Here is a 22,774-nt window from a genome sequence, read left to right as displayed (position 1 = left end):
TGGGTAACAGTCATAGGCACTTGGCCTCAGCGATCCCCAGATAGGTGTGTGCCATCACAGGAGGTGGTGACAGGAGAACTGAAGCTTAGGGAGGTTGTGTGCTAGGCCAAACACGACTCTCCTGTACCTCTCTCACTCTCTGTTTCCCTTTCATTTAGTTTGCCCATATCCCTTCATTGCTTACCCTGGCTAGCCTCTCATTTAGGATGGCCTGTGGTCAATGGCCCTCCTTCCCAATTATATTTCTCATAGTACTAACACTTGCTCCAGTGTACAAAAGCTATCTTCTTTAAGAGTTATGAAAATGGGGATTGTTGAATGTAACACTGGGGTGGAGAAGAAGTGGATGGGAGGCTGAACAATGGTGGCAGTGAACTTGGGGCTGATATGACTGGGGGAACAGGAATGGGAAGCAGGCCAGGTGTTGACTGAGAGGTTGGGTAGGGAAGGTGGGAACCTGGAACCAGAGAGATTCACAGGTAGAGGATGAACTGGGATAACAGCTGGTGCCTAGATTGGATGCTTAGGAAAGAACTAAAGGTTAGTACAGGGATCTTTCCTGAGGAAGCTGAGAGAGTGTGTGGTTTTGAATGGAACCTGTGGATTTTTCTGGGAAAACCAGCCAAAAAAGACCTCAGTTTTATAAGGATTACAAGTGCCCATCAGACCTGGGGATGAGGCAGGCAGAAGCTATAATGAACCTGTCTTTGGGACTCTGAAACTCACCTGTGTAAACGCAATTTGCTGTCCAGTTGAGTTTGTGTTTTGAGATGTCTCACACTGTAGCGAGTAGATCTTATGAGTTGGCTGATGGCACAGGTGTGGGGCTGTTGGGGTGACTCCCTGTGTGCCATGTGGTCAAGGGCTAGGGCTAGAGTCTAAAGAAAAGGAGCTCCCATGAGCCCTGGTCTGTGTCAGGTGTGAAGTGGAAAGTGCATTGTGAACTGGGAGTTAGGGGACCTGGGTTCTCGTCAGAAAGCTTGTCAGAACCTTTTCCCCTCTGTTTCTTCACCTCTGAAATGGGGTTTAATAACATGGTCCTGCCTGCCTCCCAGGCGATGGCAAAGTGGAAGTGCTCTGTAGCACTTCTCTGTATGCTACCTGCTCATGCCTTTTGTTTCAGGTGCTGATATGGGCAGATTTCAGCGTGAATGCAAAGTGCCATGTTGGTACTGGGGTATGCTCAGATACATTCTCATCTTTGTACCATCCTTGTTTGAACTTCTAAGTCTCATCTCTTCCTATTCTATTTGCAGCCAAAGTGATAGTTTAGCTTTTTACCTCCTAGTCTAAAAATGCATGCCACCAAAATTTTCAGGCAGTTGGAAGCCAAGCAAAGAAGAAAGCAGGGATATTCAGGCCAAGGCTGGGGGCCCTTGCACCTCTGAATTAAAATGTTAGTTCCATGTGGCTCTATTGGCTAACGTTGAATATGAATGTGACTCTAGCATGACAGGGTGAAGAGGTTCAGTATCATAAATCTGAGAAGTTGCTAAAGGAGGCAATGAGTTTACTGGAAATGGAATATAAATAATCAGGAATCCCCAGGTAACTGTGTACCATCATAGGAGGTGGAATGTAATGTAATAAGTAATCTTTCAATCAGATACATTTAGTTATATCAAGTCAGCAGATTTGAAAAAGGACCCTAGAGGCCAGGCACAGTGATGCACCTGTAATCCCAGCACTTTGGTAAGCTGAGGCAGGAGGATTGCTTGAGGACAGGAGTTCGAGACCAGCCAGGGCAACATAGTGAGACACTGTCTCCACAAAAAATAAAAAATAAAAAAATAAAAAAAGTTAGCCGGGTATGGTGGTGCACACCTGTAGTCCCAGCTACTCAAGAGGCTAAAGCAGGAGAATTGCTTCAGCCCAGGAGTTGGAGGGTGCAGTGAGCTATGATTGCACCACTGCACTCCAGCCTGGATAACAGAGTGAGACTGTCTCAAACAAAACAAAACAAAACAAAACAAAACAAAAAAAAACGCTCTATACTGCTATGCTGGTGATAGAAATAGGCAAGACGGAAAAGATGAAAGAACTAAAGTTAGATCCATGACTGATGGAGGATAACAGGACAACCAACTGGGTTGAAACTGGAGGCTTGTTCTCTTTGATAGTTTTCTGAGCTTCTAGCCTGGGGAAATTGTGGATCAGAACCAGCCAAATGGACTTGTAAGGGAAATCTGTGCCCTAAAATCTGCTTGCCTCCTCTTGTCTGTGGGTATAGAAAAGTAAGATTTAACTGTGGTGCCCAGTGTTGCATTTTTACTTCTCTGTTTAGCATGTTGGAAGTGTCTTGGGTATTCCAGAAGCTCAGGAAGGCTGCTGGCATGACTCTGGTGACTCCAGAAGTATTGAGGACCTTTCTAAGGTGGTTGGGGCCCCTGCCTCTTCTCTGTGTACTGTAGCTTCTGAGTGTAGACTTTGATGGGCCTGATGCTGGGTAACTATGTGCAGCCTCCAACTTGGTCCCTTACCTAAGGTGAGTAACTTTACTGCTGGATCAAGGGTAAAGAATATTAGCTTTGTTTATTTCTTGGACTGCTCCTGAGGGGTGGGATGGGGAGTGGGGATAAGTCAATGTTTGGATAATTGAAATTTCAAGTCTGTAATCCTTATCTAAAACCATTAAAATCAGATATATTTCAGAAATCAGAATTTTTGGATTTCAGAAAGGCCGTACAGTGCATGTAGAGTCTTTTACATACACTCCCAGTGGGGTTTGAGGCAGCACCCCACAATTAAATACATTATTATTTTTATGGGAAACATGAATATTCACCATAAGTGGAAGAAACAGTCTATAAATAGTCTCACCTCAATTCAAGTTGTATTTTGCTGTTAACATTAGCTTTGAAGAAAACTTTCAGTTTTTAGAGCTTTTTGGATTTTGGGATTGCCAACAAAAGATTGTGGACCTGTAATTATCATCGGCTTTGTATTTTTAATGAAATTGATCAAGGGAAAAGGCACCTTCTTGATACGTATTTCCTTTGATGAGGTATCATGCAGGTGATGGTCTCCTGACTGTGTTCTTTTTAAGTCCCTTTCTCATTTTCATTCTTCTTCCTCTTCTTATTGGCAGGGATTCATGCAGGTGTCTTCCCTTATAGTGATTTTTCTTGTAATACCCTTTTCTTCTAAATATGGGCTCTGAGAGAACAGAAGAACCACATACTAAAGAACATACAAGTGACAAAGCCAACAAGTCCATAATACAGATATCCTGTATTAATAAGAGCTCTCAGCAATATAGGGACATATGTCAACGATTTCTAAACCACACCATTCAGTCACTACAGGCGAAGAAACTCCACAAACATGAGTTTCATTCCTTTGTCAATCCTCAGTTCTGCTGAATGTTTTTGACTCCTGTAGTAGTTCAGTCCAAGGGCAAAAATTCAGGATCTCAGGCTACCAGGAGTGATTCAGTCTCCTGGGACATTTGTGAAACATGAGGATTCCTGGAGTCCCATGCTTGGGGAGTCGGAATTCTTAATGGAGGAACCCAGGAATTTGTATGTTTTACAAGCTCTGCATAGGACTTTTTTGTTCCTCTTGATGGTTGAGCACCACTGCATGGGTGAAGGTCAAACTGCCACAGCTGCAGGGTTCCAAAGGCTGTAATCTGGACCTAGGTCACACCAGGTATCAGGGAACTGATTTGTCTATTAGGACAAGGTTCTTTTTGTTTGGTTTTACCTGGGAGGAGAATGGAAGAGTAAAACCACCTAGGCATGTTTAGAAATAAAAGAATCAATCAAAGGGAGGCTTGGAACCTGGGAGTGGCAGTTTGATAGGGTTGCCAGCTAAAATAAATACAGGACAAATTTATACTAAAACTATTCCTTGTTTATCTTCAATTAGAATGTAACTGGGCGTCCTGTATTTTTATTTGCTAAATTTGGCAATGTTGAGTATTGATAAACCTACCTTCTCCCATGGGAGGCAAACCAGATGGCATGTGTGTGCGTGTTCCATGCTCAGAATCTATTTTTACCTGCCCTGGGTTAAGTTTAAGACTGACTGCTTGTGTCATCTTGAAACTGAAGCATTGAAATACTGAATCTTCTCACCCTCCTTCTCCCTTTCTCATGTGCACACACACACACACACACACACACACGTGCATGCATGCAAGCACAAACATGTACCTGTTGCCTTTAAAATTTTTTCTGTTACATTATTGTGTTAGAGTTTTGCTTACTTTTTGTTATTGTTCAAGTAACATTGTCTCACTCTGTCTGGCATTTTTTCTTGCTAACCATTCTTAATTCTTCAATTGCAGATCTTTCTCCTGGCCTGCCCTCCATGTCGGGGAGCTATCGTCGTCTTCAAGTAAGAGAAAATTGACTTTTGCTCTGTGGCTCTTCAGAGTGTTTTTGTCTGTTTGCTAACAAGACTGATAATGCATTGCTGTGAATACCTTGGAACTGTACCATTTTGTCTGTGCACTTCCCAAAGGGATAAAGGTCTGTGAGGGCCTACTGAAACAGGGAAATACTATGTGTGGAGACCTGGTTTTTGTCAAGCCCTGTCAAATCCTTTTTAGCAAATCCTTCCAGTAGCGGATGTATGGCCAAGGCATGCTCCCTTGGAAGGTTGCTGCCCGGCTAAAATTTCTCTTGAGAGCATGCTAGGGGCCAGACAGCTTCCTTTCTCTGAAGAATCTTTGCTTTGTGAGCCTACTGCTCCACTGAGCATATGGTTCTTCACATTGAAGGGCATTGTTCTTATGTTTTTATGGGTTTTTCCCCCTAAAGTGCAAATTAAAGTGAGGAGAGAAAAATACCCACTGTTACAAGTTCGGACTTTCATAAAAATAGCAAGCATCAAATCTATTAAAGTATATTGCAGGTAAATAGCGTTTCTCTGAAGGCAGGTTTATTTCAATGAAATTATCAAGAGTCCTGGAACCCTCATTTTAACCGTGAGTTGTGACCACCTTGCTTATCAAACCTTTTATTAGAGTTGCTAATGAGAAGCTAAATCGACTGAATTAATTTCATCTCTTTTCTCCTTCCCTGACCCCGGTTCTGGAGATGTTCTTGAGCAGTGAAATGGCCGCAAGCCAGAGGGAGGGAACAGGAAATAAAGAGCCCAGCAGATTCTTGGATAATTGAGAGTGGTGTAAATGGCTTTCTGATTTACTTAAGTCATTAAAGTGTTAGGTAGGGGAAAATGGACCCCATTTTCTGCTTCAAATAGCTCCTTGAAATAGCCACTTAGTCTCTTGCCTTAGGTGAGTAACTTAGCTGCGTGAGGGATAATGGATCCTGATTTCATGTATTTGTTACTTGAACAGCTCCTAAGGGAAAGGGGTATTTAACCCTGTTTTCCTCCCTTGATTTTCCAAAATGAGCTCAGTTATTCAGTGTAATGTTTTAAAAGTAACATTTGTTGGTTCTATTTCATTATGAAAGTAACAATTCTCATTATGGAAAACACAGGGACACATAAGGAAGAAACGTCATCCATCCCTAATCCAAGCACCAAGAGATAATTTTGCTTATTACCTTTCTTTTCTTAATAAGCAGAGATCATATTGTATATTGAGGTGTTTACTGTATCTTTTCTAAATTTAACTTGGTTTATTGATACATTCATATACGTGTGTAAATCATAAATATGATTACTGGATTTTTTTTTTTTGGTAGTGGTCCTTTCTTTTCCCTTTTTTCCTTTAGCTCCTAGTTCTACCTTTCCACACTATCCCTTTGTATTACCAAAACAGTATGTATCTTTTCACATTTTTCTCCATGTGCATAGATACACACACACATACACACACACAAATTTTGGAATGCTTTGTTGTTCATTGTTTGTTTTACAGAAATAGAATATTATATATACTTTAATATATCTTGCTTTTTCATTCTACCGTATGTCATAGAAATGTATCACAGTCTATTGATGTAGCTCTTATTCTTTTATAATGTTGTAAAATATTTCATGAATGCACAATGATTTATTTAGCCATTCCCCTATTAGTGAACTTTTACTTTCTTTGCACGTTTCTGCCATTACATTCAATGCTGAAATCAACATGATTTTGTATACACCCTTATGTACTGTTGCTTTCAGTTTAGATATAGATGTAGGTAGAGGTATATAGGTATATATGAATGTTGAAATATATATTTATGTTAATAGATGTCACCATATTGATTTACAAAAACAGGCTGTTGTACTACACTGTTTGCTTTTGTATATAATATGTGAGATTATTATTTTCTTCATATCCCTATCAGCAGTAGGTGTTACGGTTCTTTTGTAATTTTGACAACCTAATGGATGCAGTTTCTTGGCTACTAGTGAGTTTCAGTATTATCTCAATTTTTTGTCCAATTAAATTTGTTCCTTATTCATATCATCTGCACATTTTCCTATGGGTTGTTTATATTTTTCTTAATTTCTAAGACCTCTTTGTATATTTTAGATTTTAGCCCTTTGTTTATCATCGTTGTTACAGATATCTTTCCCAAATATGTTTATATTGACTTTGTTTGTTTTTCTTTTTAATTATTTTTTTAGTAGAGACAGTGTTTCACTATGTTGGCCAGGCTGGTCTTGAACTACTGACCTCAAGTGATCTGCCCGTCTCGGCCTCCCAAAGTGCTGGGATTACAGACATTAGCCACTGCGCCCAACCTATATTGACTTTGTTGATGGAATATATTTCCATGTAATTGTTTGCATTTTTATATTCAAATATGACTCTTATATAGCTTCTGAATTTCAAGTCTTGGTTAAGAGAGTTTTCTTGAAGATAGATAACCAGTTGTATTGGAATAATATATTGAATTATCCCTATTTTACCCTGTGATCTCTTTGCAGCTATTAAATGTTTTATATGCTGGGATCTACTTATGGATTCTCTATTTTATTTCTTCTATTTGTCTATTCATGTACCCAAATCATACAGATTTGATTACATTAGGCTTTAAAAAACGTTTTTCTGGGACCGGGCATGGCGGGTTACACTGTAATCCCAGTGCTTTGGGAGGCTGAGGCAGGTGGATCACTTGAGGTCAGGAGTTCGAGACCAGCCTGGCTAACATAGTGAAACCCCATCTCTACTAAAAATACAAAAATTAACCAGGCGTGGTGGCACATGCCTGTAATCCCAGCTACTCGCAAGGCTGAGGCAGGAGAATCACTTGAACCCAGGAGGCGGAGGTTGTAGTGAGCCAGGATTGTGCCACTGCTCTGCAGCCCAGGGAAACAGAGTGAGACTCTGTATCAAAAAAAAAAAAAATTCTAGGCTATTTGTTGTCACTTGTTCATACACACAGATTTTAAGATCACATATATTCACCTACCTTTCTCAAATACTAGTGGAATTCTAATGAGAATTGCCTTAAGTATATATTTCCATTTTTAAATTATATGGCTCCTTTTATCTAAGAAATGGTATTTCTTTCCATCTGTTCACATCATATGTGTTTCAATTAGATTTATCTTTTTCTTCCTATCTGCTCTATGCCTTTCTTGATGCATTTATTCCTCAAGAATTAACAGCTTTTCTGCCGGGTACAGTGGCTCATGCCTATAATGCTGGCACTTTGGGATGCTAAGGTGGGCATATTGCTTGAGCTTAGGAGTTTGAGACCATCCTGGACAACATGGTGAAATCTTGTCTCTACCCCACCGCCAAAAAAAAGAATAAAAAAAGAAAAAGAATTAACAACATTCCCTCTCTCCCCCAACCACCCCGTAATGAATGGAATGTTTTTCCCCTTTCTATTCCTAAGTGCTTTTTGCTAGAGTAGGAAAAGATTGTTGATTTTAAAGAATATCTTGTATCTGGCTATCTTACCAAATTCTCTTGTTCTTGTAAATTTTATTTTAGTTTTATCTCTTCTTTTCCTTAGTCATATCAGTTATTTCCTTTTCTTATTGCATTTGCTAGAAATTCAGAGTTAAATGAAAATTGTGCTGATGGGTTACTCTTGCCTAAAACTGATTTTAAATGGAAATATTTTCTGTGTTCCTTCATATTTGCTGTTGGTGTTTGTTAAATAGTCTATTATACTTAAGTGGTTTTCACATTTATGTAGAGATTTTAAAATATTTATTTATTTAGACAGTGTCTTGCTTTGCTGCTAGGATGGTCTTGATCTCCTGACTTGAAGCAATTCTCCTGCCTCGGCCTCCCAAAGAGCTGGGATTACAGGTGTGAGCCACTGTGCCCAGCCAATATTTTTTAAAAGAAGGAAGGGTAGCTGTGTTTTATCTAATGCTTTTTCTACATCTGTTGATCATGTGGGATTTTTTCATTTAAATTTTTGATACAATAAATTATATTGATAGATTTTCTGGTTTTGAACTACTCTTACATTGAAATACACCCTGCTGATAATAGTATATTATTATTTTGATACCTTGCTGTATTCTATTGTCAATATTTTGTTTAGAATCTTGCTTCAATATTCCCGAGATTAGAGTCATGTTTTTCTTAGTGCTCTTTTCTTCAAGTTTAAGGATTGAGGCCAGGTGTGGTGGCTCACGCCTGTAATCCCAACACTTTGGGAGGCTGAGTTAGAAGGATTGCTTGAGGCCAGGAGCTTGGGACCAGCCTGGACAACATATCAGGACTTTGTCTCTACAAAAAAAAAAAAAATTAAAATTAAAATTAACAGGGCATGCTAATGTGTGCCTATAGTCCCAACTACTTGAGAGGCTGAGGCAGGAGGATCACTTGAGCCCAGGAGTTGGAGGCTGCAGTGAGCTATGATTGTGCAGCCGAACTGCAACTTGGGCTGCAGAGCAAGACTCCATCTTTAAAAAAAAAACAAGTTTAAGGATTAAAGTTATGGTGGCTATGTAAAATATACTGCAGAATGTTCCTTCTTTTTCTCTTGCACGGAATACTTTAATTACCGTTAGAAATTGTATATCTTGACTGGGCGTGGTAGCAGGTACCTGTAATCCCAGCACTTTGGGAGGCTGAGGCGGTCAGACCACCTGAGGTCAGGAGTTCAAGACCAGTCTGACCAACGTGGTGAAACCCTTTCTCTACTAAAAATACAAAAATTAGCTGGGCATGGTGGTGGGTGCCTGTAATCCCAGCTACTTGAGAGGCTGAGGGAGGAGAATCACTTGAACTTGGGAGGCGGAGGTTGCAGTGAGATGAGATCTCACCACTGCACTCTAGCCTGGGTGACAGAGACTCTGTCTCAAAATAAATAAACAAACAAGCAAATAAATAATGTATCCTTTAAAGGTAAGATAAAACTTATCTGTGAAGCCATCTGATCTTGGTGCCATTTTTCAATGGGTAGACCCTTAATCACCTTTCTGATGTGTTCTGTGGTAAGCTATTCAAACGTTTTTGGGTCAATTTTGGTCGTTTGTGTTTTGCTAGGAAATTATCTATTTCTTCTAAATTTTCAAATTTGTTGCCAAATATTTAGTTGAGCATGTAATATCCTCTTACTTTATAATTTAAAAGTATCTCCTCATCTGTAGTCATGTGTTTTTTCTTGGACTTGATCTTGTCTGTTTTTGTGTTTTCTCCTCTATATATTAATCAGGTTAATAAGCACTTACCTGTTTTTGGTTGCTACATAGAACCATGTTTTCAATTTATTTATTCTTTCTTATTTATTTTTTTCTACTTAATTTTCAGCTTTTATCTTCATTAATTCCCTCTTCTGTTTTTTTTCTTATTCTCTCAAGGACAAGGACAAGTATTTATTCCTTATTTATTTATTGTCTTTTTTTTCCCCAGTTTTTCTTCTAGATCCAAGGGTTACATGTGCAGGTTTGTTACAAGGGTATGTTGCATGATGCTGAGGTTTGGGGCATGACTGAACCTGTCACTCAGGTAGTGATAAGCCTAGCACTCAATAGGTAGTTTTTCAGCCCTTGTCATCCTCCTTGCCTCCCCTCTCTTGTAGTCGCCATTGTTTGTTGTTTTTATCTTTTTTTTTTTTTTTGGACAGTTTCTCGCTCTGGTGCCCGGGCTGGAGTGCAGTGGTGAGAACGCAACTTACTATAGCCTCGACCTCTTGGGCTCAAGTGATCCTCCTGCCTCAGCCTCCGACGTAGCTGGGACTACAGGCACTAGCCATGACACCTAGCTAGCTAATTATTTTAGTTTTTGTAGAGATGGGGTCTTTCCATGTTGCCCAGGCTGGTCTCAAACTCCTGGGCTCAAGCAGTTCTGCCACTTCAGCCTCCCAAAGAGTTGGGATTACGGGCATGAGCTACTATGCCTGGCTTGTTTTTCCTATCTTTATGTCTGTATATCCAACGTTTAGCTTCCATTCACAAGTGAGAACATGTGGTATTTGATTTTCTGTTTCTGTGTTAGTTAGGTTAGGGTAATGGCCTCCAGCTGCATCCATGCTGCTGCAAAGGGCATGATTTCATTTTTTTATGGCTGCATAGTATTCCGTGGTATACATGTACCATATTTTCTTTATCCAGTCCACCAGTGATGGGCATCTAGATTGATTCCATGTCTTTACTATTGTCAGTAGTGCTGTGATGAATATCTGGGTACATGTGTCTTGGTAGAATGATTTGTTTTCCTTTGGGTATATACCCAGTAATGGGATTGCTGAGTTGAGTGGTAGTTCTACTTTTAGTTCTTTGAGAACTCTCCACCCTGCTTTCCACAGTGGATATAAACTAATTTACATTCCCATCAACAGTGTATATGCATTCCTTTTTCTCTACAGCCCCACCAGCATCTGTTATTTTTCAAGTTTTTAGTAATAGCCATTCTGATTGGTGTGAGATGATATCTCATTTTTGTTGTTGTTGTTCTTTGAGACAGAATCTCGCTCTGTTGCCCAGGCCAGAGTACAGTGGCCTGATCTCAGCTCACTGCAAACTCCTCCTCCTGGGTTCAAGTGATTCTGCTGCCTCAGCCTCTCAAGTAGCTGGGACTACAGACACGTGGCACCATGCCTGGCTCATTTTTATATTTTTAGTAGAGATGAGGTTTTACCATGTTGGCCAGGCTGGTCTTGAACTCCTGACCTCAGGTGATCTGCCCGCCTCAGCCTCTCAAAGTGGTGGGATTACAAGCATGAGCCACCATGCTTGGGTTCATTGTGGTTTGATTTGCATTTCTCTAACTATTAGTGATAAGAGATTTTTTTCATATGCTTGTTGGCTGCTTGTATGCCTTCTTTTGAGAAGTGTCTGTTCACGTCCTTTGCCCACTTTTTAGTCAGGTCATTTGTTTTTTGCTTGTTGATTTAAGTTTCTTGTAGATTTGGGTTATTAGATCTTTGTCAGATGAATAATTTGTGATTTTTTTTCCCATTCTGTATATTGTCTGTTTACTCTGCTGATAGTTTCTTTTGCTATGCAGAAGCTCTTTAGTTTAATTAGGTCCCACTTGTCAATTTTTGTTTTTTTTTAGTTGCTTTTGAGGACTTAGCTATAAATTCCTTGCCAAGGCCAATGTCAAGAAGGTATTTTCTGGGTTTTCTTCTAGGATTTTTATAGTTTGAGATCTTACATTTAAATCTTTAATTCATCTTGAGTTAATTTTTGTATATCGTGATAGGAAGGAGTGTAGTTTCATTCTTCTGCACATGTATAGCGAGTTTTCTCAGCACCATTTATTTAATAGGGAGTTCTTTCCCCATTGTTTACTTTTCTTGACTTTGCTGAACATCACATAGTTGTAGGTGTATGGCTTTATTTCTGTGTTCTCCTATTCCTTTAGTCTTTGTTTTTGTACCAGTACGATGCTGTTTTGGTTACTATAGCCTTGTAGTATAGTTTGAAGTCAGGTAATGTGGTGCCTCTGGGTTTGTTCTTTTTGCTTAGGATTGCTTTGGCTATTTGGGCTGTTTTTTTGGTTATGTATGAATTTTAGAATAGTTTTTTCTAGTTATGTGAATAATGACTTTGGTAGTTTGATAGGAATAGCATTGAATCTGTAGATTGCTTCAGGTAGTATGGCCATTTGAATGATGTTGATTATTCTAATCCATGAGAATCTAATATTTTTCCATTTGTTTGTGTCAACTGTGATTTAACAGTGTTTTGTATTTATCCTTGTAAAGATCTTTCATCTCCTTGGCTGGATGTATTCCTAGGCATTTTATTTTTTTTGCAGCTATTGTAAATGGGATAACATTCTTGATTTGGTTCTCAGCTTGAATGTTACTGGTGTATAGAAATGCTACTGATTTTTTTATATGATTTTGTTATCCTGAAACTTTGCTGAAGTCATTTATCAGTTCTAGGAGCCTTTTGTTGGAGTCTTTAGGGTTTTCTAGGTATAGAATTATATCATCAGTGAAGAGAGATAGTTTGAATTCTTCTTTTCCTATTTGCATGCCTTTTATTTATTCCTCTTGCCTGATTTCTCTGGCTAAGCCTTCCGGTACTATGTTGAATAGGAATGGTGAGAGTGGGCATCCTTGTCTTGTTCTAGATCTCAAGGGGAATGCTTCCAGCTTTTGCTCATTCAGTATGATATTGGCTGTGGGTTTTTCTTAGATTATTCTTATTATTTTGAGGTATATTCTTTCAATGTTTAGCTTGTTGAAGGTTTTTATCATGAAGGGAAGTTGGATTATATACAAAACCTTTTTCTTTGACTATTGAGATGATCGTATGGTCCTTGTTTTAAATTCTGTTTATGTATCGAATCACATTTACTGATTTGCATATGTTGAACCAACTTTGCATCCCAGGAATAGAGCCTACTTGATTTTGGCGAATTAACTATTTGATGTGCTGCTGGATTCAGTTTGCTAGTATTTTGTTGAGAATTTTTGCTTCTATGTAGTTTTCTTTTTTCATTGCGTCTTTGCCAGATTTTGGTATCAAGGTGATGCTTGCTTTGTAGCATGTTTTAGGGAGGAGTCTCTCCTCCTTGATTTTTTTTTTTTTTTTGTAATAGTAAGATTGGTACCGGCTCTTTCTTCTTTATCCATCTGATAGAATTTAGCTCTGAATCTGTCTGGTCCATGGCTTTTTTTGGTTGGTAGGTTTTCTTTTTTTAAAATTACTGATTCAATTTCAGAACTCGTTATTTGTTCAAGTATCAGTTTCTTCCTGATTCATTCTTGGGAGGTTGTGTATTTCTAGGAATCCATCCATTTTCTAATTTGTGGGCATAGAAGTGTTCATAGTAGTCTCTGAGGTTCTTTTATATTTTTGGGAGATCAGTTGTAATGTCACATTTGTCATCTCTGTGGTTATTTGGGTCTTCTCTCTTTTTTTCTTTGTTGATCTAGGTATCAATTTATAGATCTTATATATCCTTTCAAATAACCAACCTTTTTTTATTGATCCTTGGTATGGATTGTTTGGGTTTCAGTTTCATTCAGTTCTGCTCTGGTTTTAGTTATATCTTTTCTTCTTGCTTTGGAGTTAGTTCTTGTTTTCTAGTTCCTCTAGGTACAACTTTAGCTTGCTAATTTGAGGTCTTTCTAACTTCTTGATGTAGGCATTTAGCACTATAAATTTTCCTCTTAATACTGTTTTTGCTGCATCCTATAGATTTTCATATGTTTTTTCTATGTTCTCATTAATGTCAAAGAATTTTTTGATTTCTGCCTTAATTTTATGGTTTATCCCCAAATCATTCAGGAACAAGTTATTTAATTTCCATGTAATTGGGTCTTCTTGGTATTGACTTCTATTTTTATTCCACTGTGGAACAAGAGTATGCTTGGAATGATTTCAAGCTTTTTGAATTTATTGAGACTTCCTTTATGGCCAAACATATGTTTGATCTTAGAGTATGTCCCGTGTGCAGATGAGAAGAATGTTTATTCTGTGATTGTTGGGTGGACTATTCTGTAGATGTCTATTAGGTCCAATTGGTCAACTGTCAAATTTAAGTCCAGAATTTCTTTGTTCATTTTCTGACTTGATGATCTGTCTTACACCATAGTGGAGTATTGAAATCCCCATTATTATTGTGTGACTATCTGAGTCTTTTTGTAGGTTTCAAAGTATGTGTTTTATGAATTTGGGTGCTCCAATGTTGGGTGCATGTATATTTAGGATAGTTAAGTCTTCTTGTTGAATTGAAGCCTTTACCATTATGTAATACTCTTATTTGTCCTTTTTTACTATTTTTGGTTTGCAGTCTTTTTATCTGATGTAAGAATACCGACCCCTATTCTTTTTTGTTTTTCATTTACATGATAGATTTTTCTCCATCCTATTACTTTGAGCCTATGGGTGCCATCACATGTGAGATGCTTCTCTTGAAGATAGCAGGTAGTTAGGTCTTGGTTGTTTTTATCCATCTTGCCACTCTGTGCCCTTTCAGTGGACATTTAGACTGTTTACATTCAACGTTAATATCGATATATGAGGTTTTGTTCCTTTCATGATGTTGTTAATTGGTTGCTTTGTAGTCTCGATTGTGTAGTTGCTTTTTGGAGTCTATGAGCTATGTTCTTAAATGTGTTTTTGTGGTAGCAGGTATTGTTCTTTTGTTCCCATGTTTAGAACTCCCTTAAGGAGCTCTTCTAAGGCTGGTTTAGTGGTAACAAATTCCCTTCACATTTGCTTGTCTAGAAAAGATTTTATTTCTCCTTCTCTTATGAAGCTTAGTTTGGTGGGATATGAAATTCTTGCTTGGAATTTCTTTTTTCTAAGGATGCTGAAAATAGGCCCCCAGTCTCTTCTGGCTTGTAAGGAATCTGCTGAGAAGTCTGCTGTTAGCCTCGCGGGATTTGCTTTGTAAGTGATCTGACCCTTTTCTCTAGCTGCCTTTAAGATTTTTTCTTTTTCATTGACCTTGGAAAGTCTGATGACTGTGTGTCTTGTGGATGGTTATCTTATATAGTATCTTGCAGGAGTTCTCTGAATTTCTTTAATTTGCATGTTGTCCTCTCTAACAAGATTAGATAAATTTTCATGAACTCTATCCTCAAATATGTTTTCCAAGTTGCTCACTGGGTTTCCTTCTCTCTCAGGAATGCCAGTGAGTCTTAGGTTTGGTCTTATTACATAATCCCATATATCTTGAAACTTTTGCTCATTTTTAAAAATTCTTTTTTCTTTATTCTTGTCTGACAGGGTTAATTCGTAGGACCATTCTTTGAGCTCTGAAATTCTTTCCTCAGCTTGGTCTAGTCTGTTGTTAATGCTTCCAATTGTATTTGGAAACTTCTGTAGTGAAGTTTTTCAATTCCAGCAGTTCTGTTTGGCTCTTTCTTAAAGTGGCTGTGTTGTCTGTTAACTCTTGGATCATTTTACTGGCTTTCTTGGATTGGGTTTCAACTGTCTCTGGAGTCTCACTGAGCTTCCTTGCCATCCAGATTCTGAATTCTGTGTATGTCCTTTCAGACATTTCAGTCTGGTTAGGATCCATTGCTGTGGAGCTAGTGCGATCCTTTGGATCATCACATTTTAAAATTAAACTTTAGGTTGGGCGCAGTGGCTCACACCTGTAATCCCAGCACTTTGGGAGGCAGGAGGATCACCTGAGGTCAGGAATTCGAGACCAGCCTGGCCAACATGGTGAAACCCCCGTCTCTACTAAAAATACAAAAAATTAGCTGGGCATAGTGGCGGGTTCCTGTAATCCCAGCTACTCAGGAGGCTAAGGCAGGAGAATTGCTTCAACCCAGGAGACAGAGGTTGCAGTGAGCCCAGATTGCGCCATTGCACTCCGGCCTAGGCAACAATAGCGAAACTTTGTCTCAAAAAATAAAATTAAATTAAACTTTATATATTTTGAGATAAGTATATAATATGAGGAGATTGCAAAAAAGTTCATAGAACATGGAATTAAAGATAAAGATAAAAATTATAAACTTCATTTCTCAACATAAGCTCCATGAACGTCAATTTAATTCATTCCTAAAGAACGTAATTTAATTCATCCCTAGAGAACCGAGGGTACTGGGAATGTAACTTTGTCAATGCATTCTTTTTTACATTATTAACTGAAGATAAATGAGGGCCTTTAAGATATATTTTTTTTTAAGTTTAAGAAACAAAAAGAAGTCAGAAAGAGCCATATCAGGACTTTGAGGTGATTGCCTAATCATTTCCTACCGAAACTCTCACAGAATTGCCTTTGTTTGATGAGAGGAATGAGCAGGAGCATTTTCCTGGTCAAGAAATATTCCCCGGTGAAGCTTTCCTGGGCATTTTTTCACTAAAACTTTGGCTGACTTTTTATCAAAACACTATCATAATTAAGTAGGTGTTACAGTCCTTTGACTCTCAAAAAAATCAACAAGCAAAATGTGTTGAGCATCCCCAAAACCTGCTGTCATGACCTTTGCTCTTGACCGTACCACTTTCAATGCTTGGTAGACATTGCTGTAATTGTGCTTTGTCTTCAGGATCATGTTCCATCTCCTGTTGTAATTCTTTGAAGACATGCTTCAGGATCTTTATCCCACCTCTTTAAAATTTCCATTGAAAGCTCAGTTCTCATCTTCAGCTGATCTGGGTGCAATTTTGGCACCCATGATCTGGAAAGTTTACTCATCTTTAAGTTTTCAGTCAGAATTGTGTAAGCTGAGCCATTTGAGATGTCTATGGTGTTGGCTATCATTTCTGCTATTAATCATTTGTCTTTAATTATGAAATGAACAAGATACAAATTGACGTAGGTGGTCTGCCACTGCAGGCTTCATCATCAACATCTCAGCCTTTCTTAAAATGAGTTATCCTATAAACTGCTGATTTTTTCAGGGCATTGTCTCTGTAAACTTTTTATAAAGCATAAATGATTTCACCATCCTTCCACCGAAGCTTCACTATAAATTTGATGTTTGTTCTTGCTTCAATTTTAGCAGAATTATTGTTGTTCTGGCAGGGGCTGTTTTCATACTGGTGTCTTATCCTTCTTAGTGCCTCAAACTAGATCCTTTTCAGACATGTTAGAATACGTTAGCACGAGTTTATTTTGGTGCAAAAAAATTTGAAATCCATGCATAGATTTTTTAAAATAATATGTATTTCCCATTAACTTATTGAAGACCTGTTGTCTGTTAAGTATAATAATGTAGAAAAAATAATATAGGAAAAACCACAAAAGAAATCTCATGTACCTTTTACCTAGTTTCTGCCACTGGTAACCTCTGGCAAAACTATAGTACAGTATCACTGCCAGGATATTTACACTGATACGGTATACAGTCTGATAAAGCAGAACAGTTCCATCACCATGTGGATCTCTTCTGTCATTCTTTTATAGCCATACCCACCATCTACATATCTGAACCCCATCCCTGATCCCTGGCAGCCATGAATCTATTATTCATATCTATAATTTTGCTATTTTAGGAATCTTGTGTAAGTATAGTTATACATTACATTACCTTTGGGTTGACTTTTTAAAAATCACCTAGCATAATTCCCTGGAGAGTTATCCAAGTTTTTATAATACACAACATTTTTTTCTTTGTTTTTGAGACCACGTTTTGCTCTGTTGCCCGGGCTGGAGTGCAATGGTGCATTCACGGCTCACTGCAGCCTTGGCCTGCTTGACTTAAGTGATCCTTCCACCTCAGCCCCTCAAGTAGCTGGGAGCACAGGTGTGCACCACTATGCCTAGGTTTTATATATATATCTATCTATATCTATATCTATATATCTATATCTATATCTATATCTATATCTATATCTATATCTATATCTATATATTTTTGTAGAGACGGAGTCTCATTATGTTGTTCACACTGGTCTGAAACTTCTGGCCTCAAGTGATGCTCCTGCCTCGGCCACCCAAAGTGCTGAGATTACAGGAATGAGCCACCACGGTGGCTGATACACACCATTTTTAATGGGTGCATATTATTCCATTGTGTGGAAATACCATGTTGAGTTAAAAATCAGTATTTTAAAAAGTAGAGAGCCCTTAAAATAATTTCACTTTACATTAGTATTGTTCTTTACTGTTTAAAAGTTCTTTGCTTTAAATTTTCTCATCTAATCTTTAAAATAGTGTTGGAGGATAGGGAATACATTATCCATACTAAAAATAGAGCAGTAGGGTACCAAGAAATATTACATAACTTGACTAAGATTACTTCGTGGCAGAGTCAGGATTCCTGTTCTTTATTCTCTTACCAGTGATCATAACATAATCAGGTTTACTATGTGCCTAGGCATGGTGAGAAACACTTAACATTGATTATTTTATTTAATCCTTCTAACAAAACTGTGTGGGAAGTACTAATAGTAGTACTGGTACTATTAATAGAAGTCTGGTCAAGAGAACTAAGGCTCAGAAAGTTTACGTGACTGGATGTGGCTTGCATGTGGTACATGTAGGATTTGATCCAAAGTTTCTCTTGCTCCAGAGCCCATGCTGCTAATCATTACCTTGTGTTGCTGAAGTGACTATTTTCTACTCTCCCATTGTTGTTTAAATTGTTAAAAGTATGAAAGCATCTTATTTAAAATTCCCTATGTCTCAGTATACATGGATGAGCTCTGCTGTGATCTTTAGGCCCATGTGTTCTATAGGTTTATTGACTAGCATCGTATACCTATCTCTCTTGCTTTCTCTATGGGCCCTTTGCTGTGCCAGCCACACATGAGTTTACCAGCTTCCCAGCTAACCAGAGGCCACTGTGTTCTTCCTGGAGGCACGCCCAGTCACTATAGGAAAGGGGTATGACGTGTGCAGCAGGCTGCATGTCCTGTGCTGGGCAAAGGCTGACAACTCCCATTGGGGTGGGGAAGGGACAGGATTCTCCACATGGTCCCCATGGTACACTTGACAAGAGGGAATGATAGTACCACAGTGTTATGTCTGGGTCCTGGAATGCTTCATTTATATGTACCTCAGTTGACATGTGACTTGCTAAGTCCTGCTGCTGTAGCCTGCTGCTGGAAAGGCTGCCTCAGTGGAAAGCATGCATCCAGGGTGTGGAACCAAAATTAGAAGGCCCACTACCTGGCCTACTACAACAGCAACCTTGGGCATTATGTTCTTTTGATCTCTAGTATCTCCAACTCCTAGAATTCCAGCCTGGCAATCTTTTGCCTCTGAAGGCCTCTTATCCTCCCTGTTCTTGGCTCCTGTTCTCTGTGAATGTTTACATAGCAGCATCAGAGTTGTTTCTTGTATTGTGTCTGTACATGCAGTGCTGTTCTATATCTCTTTGAATCTGAGCCATTTTCTTTTGACTCATTTGGCTGATGTGAATGGTACTTTCAGTGGTACCAGTCCCGTTGACATCCAAGCCACAGAATTCTTTTCCTTACTTAGGTTTGAATAAAACCAATATATCCTTAGAGATGGTTTTGTGCTTCCTATCCTGCTACTAAGTTGGAAAAATGTTACATGTCTCATTCATCTTAGGGAACCTACCCAGTCCCAAAATATGAACTAGCCTGCCTCACCAGTTATTAGCAAATAAGATTTCCTTTTGAAAATCTCAGGAATAAGATAAAAGACTGTGTTGCAGTGTAACCAGACCTCCCCCTCACCCCCCAGTTCCCCCAACACATCTCACATCTCACTGGTAGCTTCTCTTTTCTGTTTCCCTTATCTTTTGCATCAGTTTTTTCTTTCAAATATCATTATAGGTAATTTGGAACATATACATAATATGGTTATTATATCTATCAGCTATTTATATATTTTATTCTGTAGATTGTCAACTCATGGTCTCTGTTGAGTTTTGATGTACAGGTGTTTCCCTTGTTGATTTGTATGAAGTTTACATATATAAAGAGTCCCTGTTTGCAGATGACATGATCGTATATTTAGAAAACCCCATTGTCTCAGCCCCAAATCTCCTTAAGCTGATAAGCAACTTCAGCAAAGTCTCAGGATACAAAATCAATGTGCAAAAAATCACAAACATTCTTATATACCAGTAACAGACAAACAGCCAAATCATGAATGAACTCCCATTCACAATAGCTTCAAAGAGAATAAAATACCTAGGAATCCAACTTACAACGAATGTAAAGGGCCTCTTCAAGGAGAACTACAAACCACTGCTCAGTGAAATAAAAGAGGACACAAACAAATGGAAGAACATACCATGCTCATGGATAGGAAGAATCAGTATTGTGAAAATGGCCATACTGCCCAAGGTAATTTATAGATTCAATGCCATTGCCATTAAGCTACCAATGACTTTCTTCACAGAACTGAAAAAAACTACTTTAAAGTTCATATGGAACCAAAAAAGACCCCGCATCTCCAAGACAATCCTAAGCCAAAAGAACAAAGCTGGAGGCATCACGCTACCTGACTTTAAACTATACTACAAGGCTACAGTAACCAAAACAGCATGGTACTGGTACCAAAACAGAGATACAGAGCAACGGAACAGAACAGAGGCCTCAGAAGTAATACCACACATCTACAGCCATGTGATCTTTGAGAATCCTGACAAAAACAAGAAATGGGGAAAGGATTCCCTATTTAATAAATGGTGCTAGGAAAACTGGCTAGCCATAAGTAGAAAGCTGAAACTGGATCCTTTCCTTACTCCTTATACGAAAATTAATTCAAGATGGATTAGAGACTTAAATGTTAGACCTAAAACCATAAAAACCCTAGAAGAAAACCTAGGTAATACCATTCAGGACATAGGCATGGGCAAGGACTTCATGTCTAAAACACCAAAAGCAATGGCAACAAAAGCCAAAATAGACAAATGGGATCTAATTAAACTAAAGTGCTTCTGCACAGCAAAAGAAACTACCATCAGAGTGAACAGGCAGCCTACACAATGGGAGAAAATTTTTGCAATCTACTCATCTGACAAAGGGCTAATATCCAGAACCTATAAAGAACTCAATCAAATTTACAAGAAAAAAACAAACAACCCCATCAAAAAGTGGGCAAAGGATATGAACAGACACTTCTGAAAAGAAGACATTCATACAGCCAACAGACACATGAAAAAATGCTCATCATCACTGGCCATCAGAGAAATGCAAATCAAAATCACAATGAGATACCATCTCACACCAGTTAGAATGGCAATCATTAAAAAATCAGGAAATAACAGGTGCTGGAGAGGATGTGGAGAATTAGGAACACTTTTACACTGTTGGTGGGACTGTAAACTAGTTCAATCATTGTGGAAAACAGTGTGGCGATTCCTTAAGGATCTAGAACTAGAAATACCATTTGACCCAGCCATCCCATTACTGCGGATATACCCAAAGGATTATGAGTCATGCTGCTATAAAGACACATGCACACGTATGTTTATTGCGGCACTATTTACAATAGCAAAGACTTGGAATCAACCCAAATGTCCATCAGTGACAGACTGGATTAAGAAAATGTGGCACATATACACCATGGAATACTATGCAGCCATAAAAAAGGATGAGTTAGTGCCCTTTGTAGGGACATGGATGCAGCTGGAATCCATCATTCTCAGCAAACTATCACAAGAACAGAAAACCAAATACCGCATGTTCTCACTCATAGGTGGGAATTGAACAATGAGATCACTTGGACGCAGGAAGGGGAGCCTCACACACCGGGTCCTATTGTGGGGAGCGGGGAGGGGGGAGGATAACATTAGGAGATATACCTAACGTAAATGACGAGTTAATGGGTGCAGCACACCAACATAGCACATGTATACATATGTAACAAACCTGCATGTTGTGCACATAAATGTTTTCCCCAGATTGTCTTCTAACTTTTTAATGATGCTTTTGATATAGATTGGTTTTACATTTTTATTGGTTCAATTGATTGATTTCTAAACCCCCTTCAGATCATGGTAATTTCTTCCATTGCTTTTACACTTGAAATGACATTTCCCATCCTAAGGTTAGATAGATAATCCAGTTTTTAAATAGTTTTAAAAATATTTAACTTGTCAGTCCATCAAAAATTCATTTTGTGACTAGTATGAAGTAGAGTATAGCTTATATTTTCCCCTAGAGAGTCATTTATTTGAGCACCATTTGTCAAATAACTATTTTCCTATGTTTATTGCTATTATACTTTTATCATACATAAATTCTTATATATGCTAGGATTTTTTTTTTTTTTTTGGCTTGTGTTATTCATTGATCTCTCTCTTGGGTTTTCCAACAGTTTCATACCCTTATATTTGCAATAGCTGGTAAGCCTGATTTCCTTTGCTTTCTCTGCAGCCTAGCACATTACCCACACTTTTTTCTTGGCTAGTCTCAACCATTCTTTCGTCCAAATGAACTTAGAATGTTTTTTTCAGGTTCTTCTCAAAATCCTACCAGGATTTTGATTGGAATTACTTTAAACCTAAAGTTTCATTGACATCATCACAACACTGAGTCTGTCATCCAGGAAAAGACATAATATGTTAATCTATTAATTTTCTCTTATGTTCCTTAGTTGCTTGCTTGCATTTGTGTGTATCTCATATATACTAGTTATTACTGGTAGGTAGGAAAATTTTTGATTTTGTGTGTCTATGCTTAACTCTTATTTCTGATAGTTTTTCAGTTGCTTCTCTTGGATTATTTTTGAAATTAATCACATCAGATCCCATATGATAACTTTATTTCCTTTTAAAGAACAAAACTGCTATTTTGATTTCAAACCTGATTGTATTGGCTAGAACTTTTGGGATAAGGCTAAATAATAGCAGTACTAGCAGGAGTCCTTCCTTGTCTTGCTTCTGATTTTAATGGAAATGTTTCTAGTGATTCACTTAATAGAAATGTTTCTAGTGGTTCATATTAGTTGGCTCTGATGTTGGCTATTGGTTTAGGTTAGATGTTTTTTATAATGTTAGGGAATTACCTTATTCTTAAATTATGAAGTCCTTACAAAAATCAAGAACAGTTGGCCAGGTGTGGTGACTCACGCCTGTAATCCCTGCACTTCAGGAGGCTG

The 22,774-nt window shown here is 38.3% G+C and overlaps 1 protein-coding gene across 13 annotated transcripts in view; it reads left to right on the top strand.

Annotated features, from left to right (window-relative positions):
* TMEM164 (transmembrane protein 164) overlaps positions 1–22,774 on the top strand; it is a 189,472-nt gene that overhangs the window by 60,056 nt on the left and 106,642 nt on the right. For 10 of the 13 annotated variants that reach the window (XM_037989024.2, XM_007992555.3, XM_007992560.3 and 7 more), the window contains one exon: positions 4,292–4,341. The exons of the other annotated variants lie outside the window; for them this stretch is intronic. In XM_037989024.2, the coding sequence (XP_037844952.1) occupies positions 4,292–4,341 (50 nt within the window). The remainder of the gene's footprint in view (positions 1–4,291; positions 4,342–22,774) is intronic. 13 annotated transcript variants of the gene reach the window in all.

This window comes from Chlorocebus sabaeus, chromosome X (assembly GCF_047675955.1).
Source record: "Chlorocebus sabaeus isolate Y175 chromosome X, mChlSab1.0.hap1, whole genome shotgun sequence".
In the NCBI taxonomy this organism is placed as follows: Eukaryota; Metazoa; Chordata; class Mammalia; order Primates; family Cercopithecidae; genus Chlorocebus; species Chlorocebus sabaeus.
This window is presented reverse-complemented; position numbering and strand designations above follow the sequence as displayed.